Here is an 18,930-nt window from a genome sequence, read left to right on the forward strand (position 1 = left end):
GATCACATTCTCTAAGCCTTTCAAAATAATTAGGCTCTTCCATTAGCAGTAGTGTTTTGCAGTCAAATGCTCTACCACTGATCTATACGCCCAGCAGTAGTGCAGTTTTAAACTTGAGGAATGACCTCAAACTGTCAAAAGGGACTGACAATTTAGTATTTTAATTGCTTTTCATCCTAAACGTGTGCAACCCCTGCTGTGTGCCAGGCATCACTGAATTGATGCTGGCACTAAAACTTGGCACTAAAACACCAACCCTCAAGTGCCTGCATTTCAATGACCTGACTATGCGCTTTATATGTGTAATTTCTGATGGGTCCCTTAGAGCTCCATGTGCCCGGGGTCCATCCACACTTACTTTTTGGCCTGTGCCTGCCCTTGTCAGAAGACGTCTGTACATAAAATGTTTGCTTAATGCTGCTCTCTTTTTAAGATCATGGTGGAGTTAGCTAAAATAGTCAGAAAATGTTAAAATTAAATATTCTTCATATTTCATATCCCATTATGATGTTAGAATAAATTAAATTTCTCCAAAATGTGTCTGCCAGACATTTTAAAAATAACCTTTTTTCCCTGATTATAAAAAGTTATATATGCAGAAAATATGGAAGGATCTAACCACAAGAATGAGAGTTTCCCCCACAAAACCCCACCACCCAGAGGTAGCACTGCTAATATCGGAGTGTATTAAATTTTTTTGAAGAAGATTCTGCCACATATACAAATGTTTCTTTTACCTTATTTTTTTTTACTATGTCATTGAAAATGTCTTACTCAACAGCATTTTTCAGAGCTACTTAATATTCCATCATATGGATGTACTATAATTCACTAAACTATTTCCTTTTTACTGTGCATTTAGGTTGTTTCCAACTGTTTGCTGTTATAAATAAAACATAATGACTGTCTTTGTTCATGAATCTCTGTTTGCATCATGGGTGTTTTCTTAGGATCAGATTCTGAGAAGTGCAATTACTGAATTAAAGACTGTTACCATTTTTAAAGCTTATGAGACGTACCGAAAAAAAGTCATATCATCCCTGACTTAACTTTCTCCCTGACTCCCAAAAAGACCGTATAATCCATACCGCAAATTCATATAATCCTATAGCAAACACTTAGTAACATGTATTAATGTTCAGAGATTTAATGTTAAAACAAAATGAAATGAAAACTGCAGACAAACAGGAACACTTTACAATGATGTGTTTGGTGATTTGGCACTTCTCTTAGGAATCTGCTCATTTTCCTAGGGGAAGCCTGGTTTGAATGCCCAGATATTTGCTCAGAGATGTCCCTTGGGTTCCTGCCTATAGTCAACAGAGTTTTCAAGCTCCATTAGGTATAAGAATGACCTCCCAGGATTGGACACCCCAGGGCCTTGACACCTACTCTTCTCTCTCCAGGATGCCCCTCCCCAGAGAGCCCCGTGGCTCGTTGTCTTCAGGCAGGTCTTACACAAATGTCCTCTTTCAGAGAGGCCTCAGTGACCACCCTCCCCTCACCCTGCTCTCTTCTCTGGGTGACTCATCACTCTATCATCGCCTGGAATTCTAGGGGTTCAATTGTTTACTGTCTGTCTCTGAAATCCCGAGAGCAGGATTTCCATCTACCCCACCTGATGTCTGGTCGTGTTCATGTTATTCTGTCTCAGTAACTCTTACCCTTAGGGGTTGTGGGGTTGTCACAGTGACTTGTGTCACAGTCACTTGTCATCAGCGTCCTCCTTCATGTTTTGATATGAGTAGAATCAGCTTGGGGCACAGGGACGACCTTGAGAAGGAACCTGTGACACCAGGAGGTCGTGCGGGCCCTGAGGAGGGACAGCCCTGGTACTGGGGGTGTGTGGCTTGATCTTTATTCATCACGTTGGCTGTTTGTGTGAATCTGAACCCCAGGCCACAAGCCGGTGGCCCCTCTTTCTGGGCTGCCAGCCCCTCCCTTTGTCACAGAGTAGCAGTGCAGGGTCCCCGCAGAGCCAGAGGGCCAGGCGGGGCCCACACACAGTTGTGGCGTCCCAGGCCAATGCAGTTAAGTACAACACCTGGCTTAACGGGGCAGGACTTGGGCGGAGGGAAGAGTTAAATTCGGGGCTACACATTGACCCCAGTACTCCCTTACGCGTGGCGCAGAAGACGCCATTACCCAAATGTTAGCGATTATTTTTTATGGGAAATGTCACCTTGTGAGCGTGAAGAGTCTTAATTATGAAGAATTGCTTACGCAGACCTTCTGGGCGTAGGGCCGCTGTCTTTGCAGCCATGACCGCCATGTGGTCAGAACAGGGACAGGGGGACGGGATACAGAACACGATGCCCCTTCTCTTTTTCCAGGTCCAGCACCTACCGCCCCAAGGGCTTTGATGTCACCGTGAAGTACACGCAAGGGAGCTGGACTGGCTTCGTTGGAGAGGACGTTGTCACCATCCCAAAAGGCTTCAACAGTTCTTTTCTGGTCAACATTGCCACCATCTTTGAGTCAGAGAATTTCTTTTTGCCTGGGATTAAATGGAATGGGATACTTGGACTGGCTTATGCTACCCTGGCCAAGGTAAGAATAATGGGTGGATCTAAGGAAATCGAGTGATGGGACAAGATTCTGAAGCCAGTCATTGGAGGGGCCAACAGATGGGTGCAGCTGTCCGAGACAGTCAGTGAGAATCACATGGTTGAAAGATCAGTGTTCGCACAATTAAGTTTATCTCTAAGCATTTTTAAAATTTAAGATGAATGGTGACATTCTTTGAACCTTCCTACAGGGTACGCTCATAGCATCACGTTTTTCATTTGCCTTTCGTTTATTTTACTTGTATAGTTGACAGGTGTTAACAGAAGCTGAATCACTTTGATTATGGTGTTTGTTTAGGGGTTTTTGTTTGGGCAGGATTAAGAGTAAACATTTATTAAATTCATACATTCACATGAAGACGTGACACTGGAACCTCGGCAGGAAGAGGTGTCCCTCCGGGCAGAGAAAGCATCGTGCTGCCTTTCCCTCACTCTGGAGTTGAGAGCACAGGCAGCCTGCAAGCGCGCCCTGGGGATCGCCAGCCCCTGGAATTAGCGATGCAGCGAGGAGAGATGGTGGGACCCTCGCTCCCATCAGCGTCAGAACCTTCACAAAACAGGGAAAGACAGGACTGAATGTTCTCCAGTTATCTGCCCTTGATCCCACCCAAAGGAAGTAGTGTTCATGAGCAGGAGGAGTGAGGTGGGCTGGGAAATGTCCACCCGGAAGGGATGCCAGGGGCAGGCGGATCTGACACCCCTGGGTCCCCTGGGCTCCGGGAGGCCAGGGCAGGTGAGCATACACTTGAGGAGAGGTTGCCTCTCCTGGCCTGTAAACGGGCACCCCGGCTCGGCCTCTCCTTGTTCAGAGTTAGGCTTCGAGCCAGAGCTAAGTGTGGAACAAAGAATCGTGGGTGCAGAAAGGCCTGTTTTCTCTCCATAAGGACATTTGTTCCAGCTCAAGTTTACTAGCAAGCGATGCAGGGCAGCGATGTGAGGGGGTGGAGATGGGCCAGTAGGCAGGGGCCGCTTTCCAACACTGTGGCTTCTCAAGGACAAAAAATAGCCCGTGAAGCCCTAGGCTGAGACCATTGCAAGGTGTCTGAGACCTCCCCACAAGGCAGACTTTGTAGGCCCCTGTTATCCCCATTTTAGAAATGTGTGGACTGAGGGTCGGAGAGGTTCACCCCTTGCCTAGGGCTGTCAGAGCCCAGAGCCCCCTCTACGGAGCCCAGATGGCTTCTGGAGCCGTTTTTTTGCTCAGCACTGTAGGAAAAGCTTAATAGGAGTTCCCAAACTCGTAGCAACTTACATTCCTAGATACTTTTCACTGACCATGTGACCTCAGGCAAAATGTTTCATCTTCTCGTGACTCTGAAAATAAAAGATGTATGATTGATTTGATGCTGATTATTTAGAGGATGGTAGCGTAAAGCTAAATTATCTGGAATTAATAATATGTAAAACTTCCTTGAGAATAGACTGCTTTGGGGTCCTTTTGGGTGTCCAGACTCCCCACATGACTTTTTATCTTTTCACCTATGAAATTCCAAGATTGCCGACAATTGTCTTCACTTCCTAGGTTTGGGGAGACAGTAACAGGATTTGTAGGACATGGGGCACGGCTAGAAAAAGGACTGGCAGGGCGGTCTGGGTTGGTGGCCCAAAGGTGTTTCTGAAATAGGTTCCCCGAGCACCCAGTGGGGTCACAGTGTGCGGTGGCCCCCGGCCGATGCCAGGTGCCTCTCATCAAGGATGTGGTCAGAACCACCTGCGGGGTCTCTCGCACTACAGTTGCCTGCACCCAGCAGCATCCCTGCTGAATCAGGTTCTCTTGGGCTGGTCCTGGGCAGCTGTGTGCTTTTAAACCTTAAAGGATCCCGAGTCCTACTGAAGAATGACCTGGCAGAATAATAATAGATCCCATCCCGTGTGCCAGGCACTATTCCAAGCACTCTGTGTGTACTGACCCATTTAAGCCCCAGAAGAGCTCTGGGATGCGACTATGATCCCCATTTTACAGATAAGGAAACAAAGGAACAAGTCACACGGTTAGCAGGTGGGTGGTGGAGCCAGGATTTGATTCCAGGCAGTGTTTATCTCACTGCCTCTCAAGAAGGTTGACACAGACTGGGTCATGACCAGAGCCAGCCCGTTTCACAAGGGGGCTTCATCTCATTCCTTGACCCAAACACAAAGTATTTAGACAAGGTTACATGTAGAGATTGTACTGAATTCTGCAAGAGAGTCCACAGCGGCTGGGAAAGAGGCAGATAGGAGGCCAAATACAAATGAACTAAAGAAATGGAAAGGTTTCTGTCTGTCTGATAACTCTCCTCTCACTCCCTCTAGAAGTAGAGTTTTAGTTCTTACGGATTATAAATAATCCTTCCTTATATTAACCGTAGATGCTCAGAATATGCCAAGAGCATCTATGCTGCCACAGTTGTTTTCATCAAGAACGAACCATTCGTAGTAACCTACTCTAACCTCTCCCAGTTGTCAAAGCCAAAATCGAAACATGGGTCTATGACCTTCCTTCCTGACCACCAGCACCTGTGACCCACCCCCAGCTAAGACCTGTTCACAGACCATCCCTCCTTTTCAGTCCTGGAGAAATACAGCTGGTCTCTGAAGGTGTGGTTACATGTAACAGAAGCACAGAGGACGTTATTGACATACGGCAATGGGGAATAATGAGCTTTTAAACTGCAGGAGAATAGCATCGTTCCTCTCCCGGTTGCCAGAGGTCGGTAGACAGCCGGCAGAGCTAAGCCGCCTCCCAGGGTCCGGGATCTGGGATGTGACCTGTCCTCATGGGTCAGGCACCTGTCATGTGCATGATGGATGACTACAGCTGAAAAAAAACTTTTTCTGAAGCTGCAAAGGCAGCTCCTGGAGACGCTGTTCTCTCCTTACTCTGAAATGTCTAAGATTAGAATCCACCACCTACCTGGGTAACCCACTTCCACATCTTCTCACTCCTGCCTCACAAGGCAGTCAGGATGGTAAATGGGGCAGCCTCTTAACAGCTTCTGGAAATACTATCTTATTTTCCCAACAGAGCCGCCATCCCAAAAGGAAAAAATACCAAGTCTTAGGGAGTTCTGTTGGAGGTTTCTGAATCAGTGTACTTAATAATAAGCTTGTGTATTCCTTAGCCTTGAAAATATTGACTATAATGAAATGCCATGTTGTATACCATGCCTGGTGCCTGCATGGGGTCACTCCTTGTCTCCACTGCGAGTCCTGAAGCAGCTGTGCTCTTTCCCATCCCTCCTGCAGCCATCAAGTTCTCTGGAGACATTCTTTGATTCCCTCGTGGCACAAGCAAAGATCCCCAATGTTTTCTCCATGCAGATGTGTGGGGCTGGATTGCCAGTCGCTGGATCTGGTACCAACGGAGGTAGTCTTGTGGGTATCTTTTCATCTTAAAGGGGGGACATCAGAGATCACTGGGGCTGCTCTTTTCTGCTTTATTAAGACCCTGATAGAAATATTAGACATGTAGGCATGCATAGGTACTGTCAAATATTAATAATCCTTGTTTGAGAGCTCTTAAAAATGGATAAAACTAGGTATTATTTTTATCTTTCCTAATCATCCTGCCATCTCATAAGATGATTCTCATTGCTTCCCCAAATTCCTTTATTTTTTTTTTTATCCCCATACCTTTCTTTTTCAATTGGGGTATAGTTGTCCTACACTGTTGCATTAGTCAAATTCCTTTAAAGCTTTTTAAAAAAATGTTTCTTTGAAAGGTAACTGTTTTTGTTGGTTGTGGCAGGGGCACATGAGGACCAGTGGGGTGGGGTGGCAGGTGGGCCTTACTCTGGGGAGGGGGGGCAAAGGGGGAGGACTGTGATTGCATAAATTTGGTGGGGAGACGGGGACACCTGTACATTCTTTCTCTCGCTCTCAACACACACACACACACACACATGCACGCACATACACAGCTATACAGACATACACATACACACACTCATATACACACGCATACACACACATGCACATACACAGCACACACATAGTGAAGCAGAATCGACACTGTGAACATGCCATAACCCAAGTGTCCCCTTGATGGGCCCTGCACCCAGACGTCTAAAGTAGGAGGTGATGGGAAGAATGTACATGAAGGGCCCCCCCCCAGGGTGGGTGACGTTGACCCCTTTGCTCTCCAGCTATGAGAAGTAGGCTCATCTACTTTGATTGCTAACAATACACCTGCTCTCAACACCTTTTTTATCACCTTTTCACGGGAGAGGGTAGCCTAGATTTGTGGGGTGATGCTATACAGATGTGCAAAATGAAGTTTTGGTTAGGGAAGCTCTTTTGTTCTGCTTTCCATGCAAATGTGCGGGGCAGGAAGTCATCCTCTGTCTTCTGAGGAACTAAATTTTTGTCAGTCTGTATGGTTTACAATTTTATTGCATTTCTTTGCCAGTGGCCGGGGTGGGGGCCGGAGGGGAGGATCTCAATATCATGGAGCTGGAACTGTATGTACTAACTTTAGATAAGGGAAACCATCAAAGCATCCTGATTAGACTAGGGTATAAAAGTCTTTGATCTTTGGATACATGGCCCCAGAATGTTCCCTGTTTAATTTTCAGGTGTATGTATTTATTTATAATATCCCAATAAATTGCAAGTACTAATTCTAGTGAAGTTTTGCCTCATAAGAGCACGCTTCTCTGTGTAACTTGTTACATGCCTGTATATTTTTTTCTCTTATACCTGTAAATATTTTCCATCCCAGGTCCTGGGTGGAATTGAACCAACCTTGTACAAAGGAGACATCTGGTATACCCCTATTAAGGAGGAGTGGTATTATCAGATAGAAATTCTGAAATTGGAAATCGGAGGCCAGAGCCTTAATCTGGACTGCAGAGAGGTATTTCCACTCTGTGATCTCTTTGTGTCTACCTGTCTGTGTGTGCCTGGGTCACTTAAATATTACAGCTGGGACCTGAATATGAACTCTGAGGGTACATTACATTGCAAGATAAATCAAAAGTTCATGACATTAAAAGTTACAGGGCCTTTTTGTAGATGATTTTATACCAATGATCCCCCCCCAAAAAAATTGCTTCCCTTCAACTGCTTCTCTTAATAGAGAGGAATTAGCCTAAAATGGTGAGTGAAGAGAACTATCCAGAACTATCCATATTATCTTGGCCTGATGGTCCCTGATCTCTGTTCAAGACAACGAGAAGTAAGCAGGGTTTTATCAGTGTAAAAGGGGACTGAAAATAAGCAAAATGAAACCAGAAGTAAATCATCAGCTTTATCCTCCATTCACAGCTAATCCCCCTTCCCCCCCAGTATACAATTCTCACTCGAAGGAACATGTGCTCTAAAGATGTGCATGGCTTTTGATGGTCCTCAAAGGAGGCACATGTGCAGAGCTGGGAAACCACGTCTCTCAACCTCGTTCACACCCTCTCACTGCAGTTTGGCTTGTTTGTGGCACATAATGACATGATTATGAGGATCTGAGGGAGACTTGGTCCTCTACAATATTTTCAGAATGGTTTACAAAAACCACCAGCATTTCATCAGCATTCATTGTACTCTTACCTGTCATCACTGCCTTTCAGTTTAACCATCACATTGTACCATAAGTTCTCATATACGCAGATGCCTCTGCAAAAACAGTCAAAGCTTGATAAAGGGATGGTCCATTCCATTGGGATGGTGTTTCAGTCCTAAGTCCACAAATCTGTTTATTGTCAAGAGGCATTTACTTGCCATTGAAGAGTCCAAGGATAGAATCAGATGGGAGGGCCTAAAATAAAGCACAGACTCCGCACGTGTGTGTGTGTGTGTGCGTGTGTATGTGTTTGTGTGTGAGAGTGTGTGTTGGAGAGTGTAAGCATTTATTTGGCGGTTTGATTCTCGTATTCCTGGTTCTTTTCTGCCCCCCCACAATCAGCCAAGCTTGCCACACAGAACAAACAACAAAACCCAGAACATCCCACCCCCTAGCATTTCAGTGTGCGAGCTTTTCTTACACATACAAGTGCGAACAAACTAGATTATATTTAAATTAACTTTGTTTCTAAACTGAAATTAGTTTTACATTTGAAAAAATATGAATCAGTTGCTGTATTTCAATTTCTCAAAATTCTTCACTCCTCCCACCTGCTACCTAAACAAATCCTTATTTCCTTTTGACCTACTTGGTGTATTTGGTCCTATGACTCATGGATTTGCTGTAGAAGCAAGAGGATTAAATTGCCCACGACTCACTCCATTCCTGGGCAGCCTTGATCGTATAGTTATGTCCCTAGAGGTTGGGTGACTACTCTGGTCTTGGCCCACTGACCCCCATTCTTCCCATTCGGCCACATAAAGAATGACAGAGGTGGGGTCAGGGCTGGGACTGCCTCTGTGTGTGTGAGATTCTCTTACTGAATGTGGCTTTGGTTCCATTCTAAATGCAAACATGGGGTGTCTATTGAAAAACTGTCCTTCCCCATCTTTCTCCACTAGCAGGGTAATAGAGAGTTAATTTTTCATGATTTGTATAAATGACATTTAATGTACCATTTCAACCTCTAAAGACAAATGGGTCTTCCCTCTTTGGGGGATCCTTGACAGAATCTGGCCACTCCTGAGTAAGAGAAAAGCCCTGCATTAGGCTGTTGACTTTGGTCAATGTCACTGCCCTTTCCTGGCCTCGGTTTCTTTATCTATAATGAGAACATTGGGCAAGGAAGTTCTCGGTTCCCAAGTTCTGAGAAGATGAAATGAATTGTAGCCACCAAGGAGGTACCGTGACTGCCGAATGTGTGTATCACAGGTCCACGGTGACGGCGGGCTGGAGCCGTGCATTGATGTGGGTGCCCTGTCACTCATGTGCTTTCTCCCCACCCCCTCTCCCCGTTCTAGTATAATGCGGACAAGGCCATCGTGGACAGTGGCACCACGCTGCTGCGCCTGCCCCAGAAGGTGTTTGATGCCGTGGTCGAGGCAGTGGCCCGCACGTCTCTGGTGAGTCTTCAGGATGCTGGATGAATCTCAGAGGTCACACCAGGTCATGACCGCATACTGGGGAATACCACCACGTAGTCTAACGGTCTCCGTCTGAGGACTTTGAGGTTGTTTTATTTTAATGATTACTTATTAAGTTCACAATCTTATTCTTTGATATTAACCAGCAAATAATTCCTTCACTTTAACCTCAGAGGACTTGGATCTGAAGGTGCAATGCTTTTTAGTATTTCAAATAACATTGTAGTTAGCATAGCGCTTTTTTAATCTAAGGGGGAAAAGAACCACTTGGTAATATACTGTATTAAAGTAAATAGTAAACCAGGAATATGTTTGTAGCCTTTAAAACAAACCAAAAATTGTACTCCTTTTTTGGCCTTCATCCAAGCTGTGCTGGGATTGTAATTCCCACTTCTGTAAAAGAATGAGATTCACAGAAGACAAAGGGCAATCCACCAATGTAATAATTCTTTTATGGCCATGCTTGGAAATACAATTAGAATCATGGTCAAGGACAACATGCCTTTTGAGGGCTTGGTTAACAGTATTCCCAGTGTGACCCCAACTTTCCAGTTAGTTCAAGGCAACAGGATAGACCACAGGGCACTGAGTGGAAGGACCGCAGCCTTAAAGGGCAGATGGAATTGAATTTCATGTAGCTTCTGCCACTTATTAGCTGAATGCCTGGAGAGGCCTCTTGTGCCCCCTGAGAATCTCCGTGTTCTTGTCGTGGGGCTGTGAGGAGGGTCGGGCGTACAAGCCTGGCACAATGTGCTCGGTCAAGAAGAGCTTCTATTTCATGTCCAAACCACAGTGCTACTACTGTTTGTCTCGAAACAAGATAAACGTTTCTCTCGACTTTGTGGGTGTCTTCATAAGCATCTGTTCACGCAGGGCCACCCTGGCAGAGTGGACCAAAACTGAGCGTTTCCCGCACAAAGTCTTTATATTGGCGCTGACCCCAGTTGGGATTGACAGGCCCGCAACTCCACTGGGCTGGCCAGATCCAAAGAATGATGGATAGGAGATGCACAGCAGTTGCTTTGTTACAGGTGACAGCAGAACAGGGGAAGGAAGAGCAGGGTTTTGCTTGTCCTGGACCCAAACTTGAAAAGTCTGGAAGCGCTGTAGGAAAAGCAGCAGGCAAATCAAAAGAATACAGAGGGGAAAGCCGGAAGAAACAACACCGAGGTCCTCTGTGAACTGAAAGGTCCAGGGAGCCGCGGACAAGAAAGGCAGAGCAATGTCTGCCTCTTTTGTCCACTGCGTCTAATATCTGCTGAATCAGGAAAACATGGCCGGTAACATTTTTAGTGCCTTAAATTTAGAAAACTGGCTGAAAACCAGACTGTGCTAGAAATGCAGAGCAATATGCTGCTTTTTTTCAGAGTAAAAATGTCCTCAGTGAAATTAATATGAGCACCTTCAAATGTACTATTCTGAGCTCTAAGTGTTTTACAACCGTCCCAAGGACATTCTGGCAGCGTGAGCGTGTGACTCCAACAAGCCCGTGACCAGCCTGGGTCTCTGCAGAGTCCGTGACTTCAGCGGGGACCAGCAGGACTGTGGCAGAGGGGCGCTCGCACTCCCGAGGGCAGCACAGCATGTGTTCAGCAGTGCCTGACTGTAATTAAAAGCACGAGAAGGAACGAGAGTGCAAAATTTGTTTGCCGAGTCTAAAATTATCCTCTGGTTTCAGTGCCTCCATCAGGAGGGAGAGGCCTGGGGAGGATGTTTGTCTTGAGCAGGGAAAGCTCAGCAAGGGTGGAAACTGTCTGTGTCTCATTGTGCGTGGACCAGAGACGTGCGTGTTCTTTCTCTCTGCTAGGTTCATCTCAGCCGGCTCTCTTGGCTTGGGTTTTCTCTCTTAGTTAAGGAGAGGACCGGCTTTGAAGAGTTAAACACCGTACAGATGCCAGGCTCTGTCTCTGGGCGTAGATTCTTCAGATGGGATTTTAGAAATGAATGGTTTGTAGGTCCGTAGTTCTTGTTTATTATTGAAGTATAGTTAATTTGCAATGTTGTGTTAGTTTCAGGTGTACAGCAAAGTGATTCAGTTCTGCATGTATATGTATTCTTTTCCAGATTCTTTTCCGTTATAGGTTATTGCAAGATATTGAATATAGTTCCCTGTGCTATATGTAGGTCTGTATTTTTAAATGAGCCTGGTGGGGAGTTCTGTGTTTGGCGGGGACCTGGGCTTCCTTCCTGCCCAGCTGTGGCACCCTTGTTAGCTCAGGCCCAGTGCTTCTCCATCTGTAAAACCCAGAAGTAGGATGACACCTGCTGTAAATTGACTTCTGACTTTCGCCTCTATGATCTGAATGTCCAAACTCTCCCCCAGGACACAAGGCTTGGCCCCCAGGACACAAGGCTTGGCCCCCAGGAAGGCTTTCCAGACTTGCAGGCACCTCTTTGGAGGCAGACGGTCCCCCATCCAGTCCTGAGCTGTGCCTCTTAGGCAAGTTACTTGGCCCCTCTGAACCTCATTCTTCAGCTGGAAATTGGAGCTCTGTGCCCTCTGTGCAGCCCTAGTCACGCTTCACTTTTCCTGGAATCCAGCAAAATGACTGCCCCACCCCTTCTCAACTCATCCAGCAAGGGGTTCTTCCCTGTGACACATATTTCAAGCTGGCTTCATTCTTATAAAATGTACAAATCTATGAAGGCCAGCATTAGATACTTTGCAAGTCGGCCCTGACAGTTTCAGTGGAGAACCTGTGATGGGTGAAGAGGCCGCAGGGAATTCCTCCCGGTTGTCTGCCCCGAGGGCGGCGGCACGTGCCTGCGAGGTCCTGAGCAGGCAGCTCTCACTCCGTATTCGTCCAGGGACACCCAGTTTTCTCACGTCCTATCCTCCTTGAGCTCTGCAGCGCCCCTGCTCACCTCCCTTACCTGTCCTCTCAGCTTCCGTCACACCCTCCTCCCAGGACCTCTTCTCATCCCTGTGTTCCTCTTCATGGGGGTCTCCTTTGCTGGTCCCTTTCTCAGGGTGGGTCCTACGCCCCTCTCTTCTCCCTGTACCCTCTCCTAAGCGATCCCATCCATGGCCACACCATCACTTCCCACCCATTGGTCACTGAGTTTCAAATGCATCTGTCTAGACCAGGCTGACTCCCTGGAGGTTAGACTCAAAGAACCAGTGACCTACACAAACCCCGCTTGGATGCCTTAATCCCACCCCATGTGCCACAGCGCTCAGATCCCTGGTAAATGATCTCTGATAAATGCACGATGGTGCCCCTGGGTCTTTCCCAGCCTCATCTCCTGCCCCTTCCTGTTCTCAGCGCCAGCCTCCACGGCCATCACGTTGTCTCATGGGACAGCTTCCATGCTCTGCCTGCTCTCCCCACCACGTCTCCCTGACGCCCACCTGCCCCTCAACTCAGCTCATGTGCTTTCTTCCTCCGGGACCTTGACAGGTACCCCTTCCTCCCAGTCAACACTCTTCCAGCTCCACTCCACATCCCCGTCACATGCCCTCCAGCTCCTCCCCCATCACATATCCTCCTAGCTCCTCCCCCATCACATGCCCTCCTAGCTCCGCCCCATCACATGCCCTCCTAGCTCCGCCCCATCACATGCCCTCTTAGCTCCTCCCCCATCACATATCCTCCTAGCTCCTCCCCCATCACATGCCCTCCTAGCTCCTCCCCCATCACATGCCCTCCTAGCTCCGCCCCATCAATGTCCTCCTAGCTCTTCCCCATCACATGCCCTCCTAGCTCCTCCCCGTCACATGCCCTCCTAGCTCTGCCCCATCACATGCCCTCCTAGCTCCTCCCCCATCACATGCCCTCCTAGCTCCGCCCCATCAATGTCCTCCTAGCTCTTCCCCGTCACATGCCCTCCTAGCTCCTCCCCATCACATGCCCTCCTAGCTCCTCCCCCATCACATATCATCCTAGCCCCTCCCCATCACATGCCCTCCTAGCTCCTCCCCCATCACATGCCCTCCTAGGTCCGCCCCATCAATGTCCTCCTAGCTCTTCCCCATCACATGCCCTCCTAGCTCCTCCCCGTCACATGCCCTCCTAGCTCTGCCCCATCACATGCCCTCCTAGCTCCTCCCCCATCACATGCCCTCCTAGCTCCACCCCATCAATGTCCTCCTAGCTCTTCCCCATCACATGCCCTCCTAGCTCCTCCCCATCACATGCCCTCCTAGCTCTGCCCCATCACATGCCCTCCTAGCTCCTCCCCCATCACATGCCCTCCTAGCTCTGCCCCATCACATGCCCTCCTAGCTCCTCCCCCATCACATATCCTCCTAGCTCCTCCCCCATCACATGTCCTCCTAGCTCCTCCCCCGTCACATGCCCTCCTAGCTCTGCCCTGTCACATGCCCTCCTAGCTCCTCCCTATCACATGCCCTCCTAGCTCCTCCCCCATCACATGCCCTCCTAGCTCCTCCCTGTCACATGTCCTCCTAGCTCCTCCCCCATCACATGCCCTCCTATCTCTGCCCCATCACATGCTCCTCTAGTTCTGACCTGAGCAGTGCAGTGTGCTGGGTGTGTTAAAAGAGACACATCCAACATAGTCCTTCCCTCGGGCAGCTGGCAGGAACAGGGCAGGCCTGCTCTGGAAACTTCACTGGGCTTGCTGAGAAGGCACAGAAGTAATTTGTAATTAACTTGCAGATTCAACAGTTAGTGGATAAGCATGGTCGGCATTGCCTTCTGGTCCCCGGATGAGAGGCACAGGTGAACAAACATTCTGCGTTCTCGGCCATTCATTTTTTTACCTACGAACATTCCCTGAGTCTTTCCTGTGGGCCAGGTGTTAAGGCTATGAGAAGGAGATGGGGGAGCAGACAGCACTCCTGTGTCCTTAGAAGAATCAGATTCTAGTGCAAGAAACAGAAGTTAACCAATCATACCAATAAATTTAAAATTAAAACTGCTACAAGGAGAAAGGCCAAGGAAGAGAGATATATGGTGGAGTACCAGCACTGTGGGGGGGGGGCAGTTAAGGAGGGCTTCCTGGACAAGGTGGCATTGGAGCTGAGATCTGCAGGAGGAGAAAGATGTTCCAGAAGAGCAGAGAGCCCCCGCAGGGCTCTGCACCAGTAGGAAGCTTACTGGGCTCAGGGAATTTATAGGGAAGTTGATGCCCAAAAGGGCCTTGAGCACCACATTTAAGATCTGGTCTCTCTTCTAAAGGGTATTGCCTACTACAGTGTGACCTTGGGCGAGTTATTTCACTTCTCTGAGCGTTGGTTTCCTCATCCGTAAAGTGGAGGGGATGATGTTACTGCCCTGATGCGGGGGTTTGAGGATTAAAGTACTTAGTGCTGCGAAGTGCTCTTAGCAGTGCCTAATACCAGTAAGTCTTCCACATGCCTTGGTAATTTTAGTAATTGTGATTTTGTCATCACCATCACTCTTCCAGAGGACTGATGTCTTGCTTTGCATCCAAATTAAGCAGTATTTATCGCCATGGGCATCTGGCAAGGTAATGAGAGAGCTGAGAGCTGCTTCCTGTTGTTGTGCCAGACTCGTCATTGTTTGTCATGTGATCTTGTTTTGTCTAGATTCCAGAATTCTCTGATGGTTTCTGGACGGGATCCCAGCTGGCATGCTGGACAAATTCTGAAACACCTTGGTCTTATTTCCCTAAAATCTCCATCTACCTGAGAGACGAGAACTCTAGCAGATCATTCCGCATAACTATCCTGCCTCAGGTATGAACTTGGACTGTGTTTTCTCTTTTTAACATGGAACGTGCAAAAGTAAAGCACTTCATACATAATGAGTGCATTTCAATATCACACCTGTATTAGGTAGCAATTGCCACGATAATGCTGCATAACAAACAACCACAAAATCCAGCGGCTTTAATCAGTGAGCTTATATTTCTGCTCGTGAGTCTGGGCAGGTCTGCTGGTCTTGGCTGGCTTGCTCACATGGTCTCTGGTCAGCTGGTGGTTGGCCAGGGATAGGTTGGCCTTGGCTTAGGGTGATCTCCGAAGGCCGCACTTGTGTATCTGGTGGCTCGATTGGTGGAGAGATGGGGCCGTTGTCTCTCACCACCCAGCAGCTGCCTCAGACAGTGGCAGCAGGATTCTGTGAGAGAGAAAAGAAACCTGCAGGTGCTCCTGAAGTCGAGGCCCTAGGACTGGCCACCACCTCTTGCACAATGTTTCCCAAACCAGGCCAGGGGCAGCCCAGATAACCGGGGTGGGGACGTAGACACCACCTCCCAATGGGAAGAGCTGCAAGGTCACATCACAAGGGTGTGGCTACAAGGAAAGTTAAGAATTGAGGCCATTTTTGCAGAATCTACCACAACATCAATATATGTTTACTTCTGATTTATTTATGAATAGAGACTATAGCACTGGATGCTCAGAGATGGAAACATCAGTTTTTCCGTATTCAGTAAATCGTTGATTCCTCCTTCATCCTAAGCATCTTGTTACATAGACCAAGTTCCATCTTCCCCCGTCACGTGTCTCACCTCTTCCTCCCCCTCTCCATCCCCAGAGCCTTCACTTACATCCCCTCTCACTACCACCTCAGGACCCTCCAGCATGCCCTCCACACAACCCCACCCTCTCCTCCTTCTAAAACTATCGCCAGATTCATCTTGCTAAGCCACAGTTCTCCACCCCACTACTGCAGTCCTGGAGGCCTCATTCGCCAGTGTGGCTTTCTGTGACCTCACGGGACCCGTGCTGACTCCCCAGCGTACGTATTTCCTGCCGCGCCCTTGACCCTCCACTCTTGGTGGCTCTCCTCCAGCACTGGGTGCCCGCTCCCGTCTCCTCGCCTTTGCTTCCGCCAACCCCCCTGCCTGAAATGCCCCCTCCTCCCCACTCCATCTGTGTATCCACATTCTTTCCATCCTTTAAGACCCAGTGCAAACAACTCCTCTTTGTTGAACCTCTGCTGAGCAGAATGGCCCATTTGTGAGCTTGCCCTTCAAACTCATAATGCATGTTTTCTAGTCTACTCATCTGGCCCGGAATCATATCTTCAGGGTAGAGTTTATGCCCTTGGCTTTTTCATTTGACTTATTTTTTCTCTAATCACACACACACTTATATTTCTTCCCCCATTAAATTCTTAATTCCTTAAAGATGAGAACCATGAGATTTAAAGATCATCCTTCCTTCCCTAGCACTGCCATGTGGTAGAGGGTGGTGCGTAATAATAACTGTTTGTTGAATGGACAGATCAATGTGTCTTTGTTGCAATTTGCTGAATTTGGGATAAAGGAGTGGGAATGGGGGACAGGGAAAGAGGAATAATTTCAGAAGAGAAAAGTAAATGATAATTTGGCTTTTCCCCATTCTCAGCTTTATATGGGGGGAAGTGCATTCCTGAAATGGAGAGCTGTAGGGGAAAGGATTGAAAGCTTTATGAGAAATACAGCCCAACAGAGGACACATATGCTGAGAGCCGGAAGCTTGAGTTATATTCTCAGCACTGCCCTTGACTCACACTATAACTTTGAACAAATCACTTAGCCCTTTCTGTGTCAGTCTCTTTAACTATAAAAGAGAAATAATAATACTTGCCAAAGACGTTTTCAGAAGAGTGCAATATCCTTGGATGAACAACACTGCATAGAGTGATGTTAGAATGATATGTTTTCAGCATCTTTAAAATAATGTGCTCTTTGTGATTAAATTTTGGTCAGCCCAACAGCAAAATGTGGACATTATTTCATCAATGCGATTTGTAACTAAAGTTGAAATCCAGCTTGAGGACAAAGGTGAATGTGAACTGGAGAATAAATGGCATGTGGGTGAGTCGACAGTCAGGGACTCATAAGAAGTAGGAGGAAAGCAGGCATTCAGGGGGAAATCTATAATTATGTCCAGGGCAGGCAGAGCTGAGGGTCCACTGGGGACCGTCAGCCACTTTCAGGGCTGAGCACTGGGTGAGCGTGAAGATATAATGAGGGATGTTTGGGAGTATTGCATTTAATTTACATAACTCTGGATAAGAATTCAGTTTTATTCTCACTTATAAAACTGTAGATATCTTTTGGTGAACTTTGACATGTCCACATTTTCACTTTTTAAAAATCTGCTTTCCCGTGTTTTCCTGATTTCTTATTCACCGTCCCAATCCCGTTTGCTTTCCATTGCCTTGTTGAGAAAGGATGGCAGTTATGAACCATTGCCCGATGAGAACTTCACAAGCACACCCCTGGGAACAGCGCTGGGGGTCCCCTCCTAACACCCCAGCTCTGCCCAACTGAAGCCCTTCCTAACATTCAGGGCAATCATCAAGGCTCCTTGTCACCAAAGTTTTAGAATGAGGCCCCTACCCAGGACCATTCAGGTATCAGCAGCAGTAGATGGGCAATTGATTGCTAGTGCAGAAGAGTCATGCCAAAAAACAGTGTGTCCATCCCCAAACTATTTTCCAGAAGCACATGGGCTGAATCCTATTTGGCCTGTCTAAAAAAGCAGCCCCCAAGCCCAGCCCACAGGCAAATTCTGATTTTTTTTTCGTATAATCCTAAAAACGTAAATAGTTTCAGTCTAAATACCACCAGTTTGTCTATTTATGCCATTTTAGTTAGAAGGCAGGCATTTTATTCTGAGACCCAGGAATACTGGAGCTTTCCCAACATGTTACAAAATTTACAGTCTGGAATTTTTATTGGGATTCAACTGGCACACACACAGAAAGGACAGAGGGAAAGATACAAACTCAGTTTGCATCATGTTTGTATCAGTGTTATCGTTTGCATTTTATTTGGTGATTTTGGGGGGTTTTATTATGGAATTAGTTCATTCAAAGGTAGGAGTGTGTGTTTGTGTGTTCTAGGACCTGCTTACAGAGCCCTAAATGGAAGTGTTTCGGTGGTAGTAGCCAAGTGTATCCACCACCTTTTCTTAATTTACGTTGACCCTCAGGAGAAGCTGTCTATTTCATCACACTGCTCAAGCTCATTCATTTAATACACATTTGCCGAGGCCCTACTGTGTGCCCGGCATATACTAGATGCCTAGGTGCCAAGACTATAGTGAAGAATAGGATGATTCCTTGCCCTGAAGAAGGGTTTACAGACAGGCATCAATCAGTGCAGGGTTCTAACTGTTGGACTCACCACCTGGACATGGCAGCTGCTTGACGTCCAGCAGGTTATGACTCTGGGAACAATCCTGGCGTGTCCTTGCTCACCTTCATGCCTTGAGACCCCTTTCCCTCCGGTCTTCCCTGCACGCGGCAAGTGCACTGATGTTCATCTTCCTCACGTGTCAGTTTGATCATGCACGTTTTGATCATGCAGGGAGCATGTGCCGTCATTCATCTTTGTATTGCTGGTACTGAGGACAGCGTCTAGGCCTTAGTAAGTGCTCAGTAAGTGTTGAGCACGTAGACGACGGATGGATGGACGGACAGATAGACATCTCCTGGAGGGGCGCGCCTGTGTACAGTCAGAGGTGGTGTGCATGTTCCTA

At 47.3% G+C, this 18,930-nt stretch overlaps 1 protein-coding gene across 1 annotated transcript in view; it reads left to right on the forward strand.

Annotated features, from left to right (window-relative positions):
• The window catches only part of BACE2 (beta-secretase 2), an 87,032-nt gene that overhangs the window by 48,295 nt on the left and 19,807 nt on the right, over positions 1-18,930 (forward strand). Inside the window, exons 3-7 of the mRNA XM_068547106.1 lie at positions 2,334-2,550; positions 5,793-5,921; positions 7,267-7,401; positions 9,402-9,503; positions 15,040-15,189. Of these exons, the coding sequence (XP_068403207.1) occupies positions 2,334-2,550; positions 5,793-5,921; positions 7,267-7,401; positions 9,402-9,503; positions 15,040-15,189 (733 nt within the window). The remainder of the gene's footprint in view (positions 1-2,333; positions 2,551-5,792; positions 5,922-7,266; positions 7,402-9,401; positions 9,504-15,039; positions 15,190-18,930) is intronic.

The sequence above is a fragment of the Eschrichtius robustus genome, chromosome 6, assembly GCF_028021215.1.
Source record: "Eschrichtius robustus isolate mEscRob2 chromosome 6, mEscRob2.pri, whole genome shotgun sequence".
NCBI lineage: Eukaryota > Metazoa > Chordata > Mammalia > Artiodactyla > Eschrichtiidae > Eschrichtius > Eschrichtius robustus.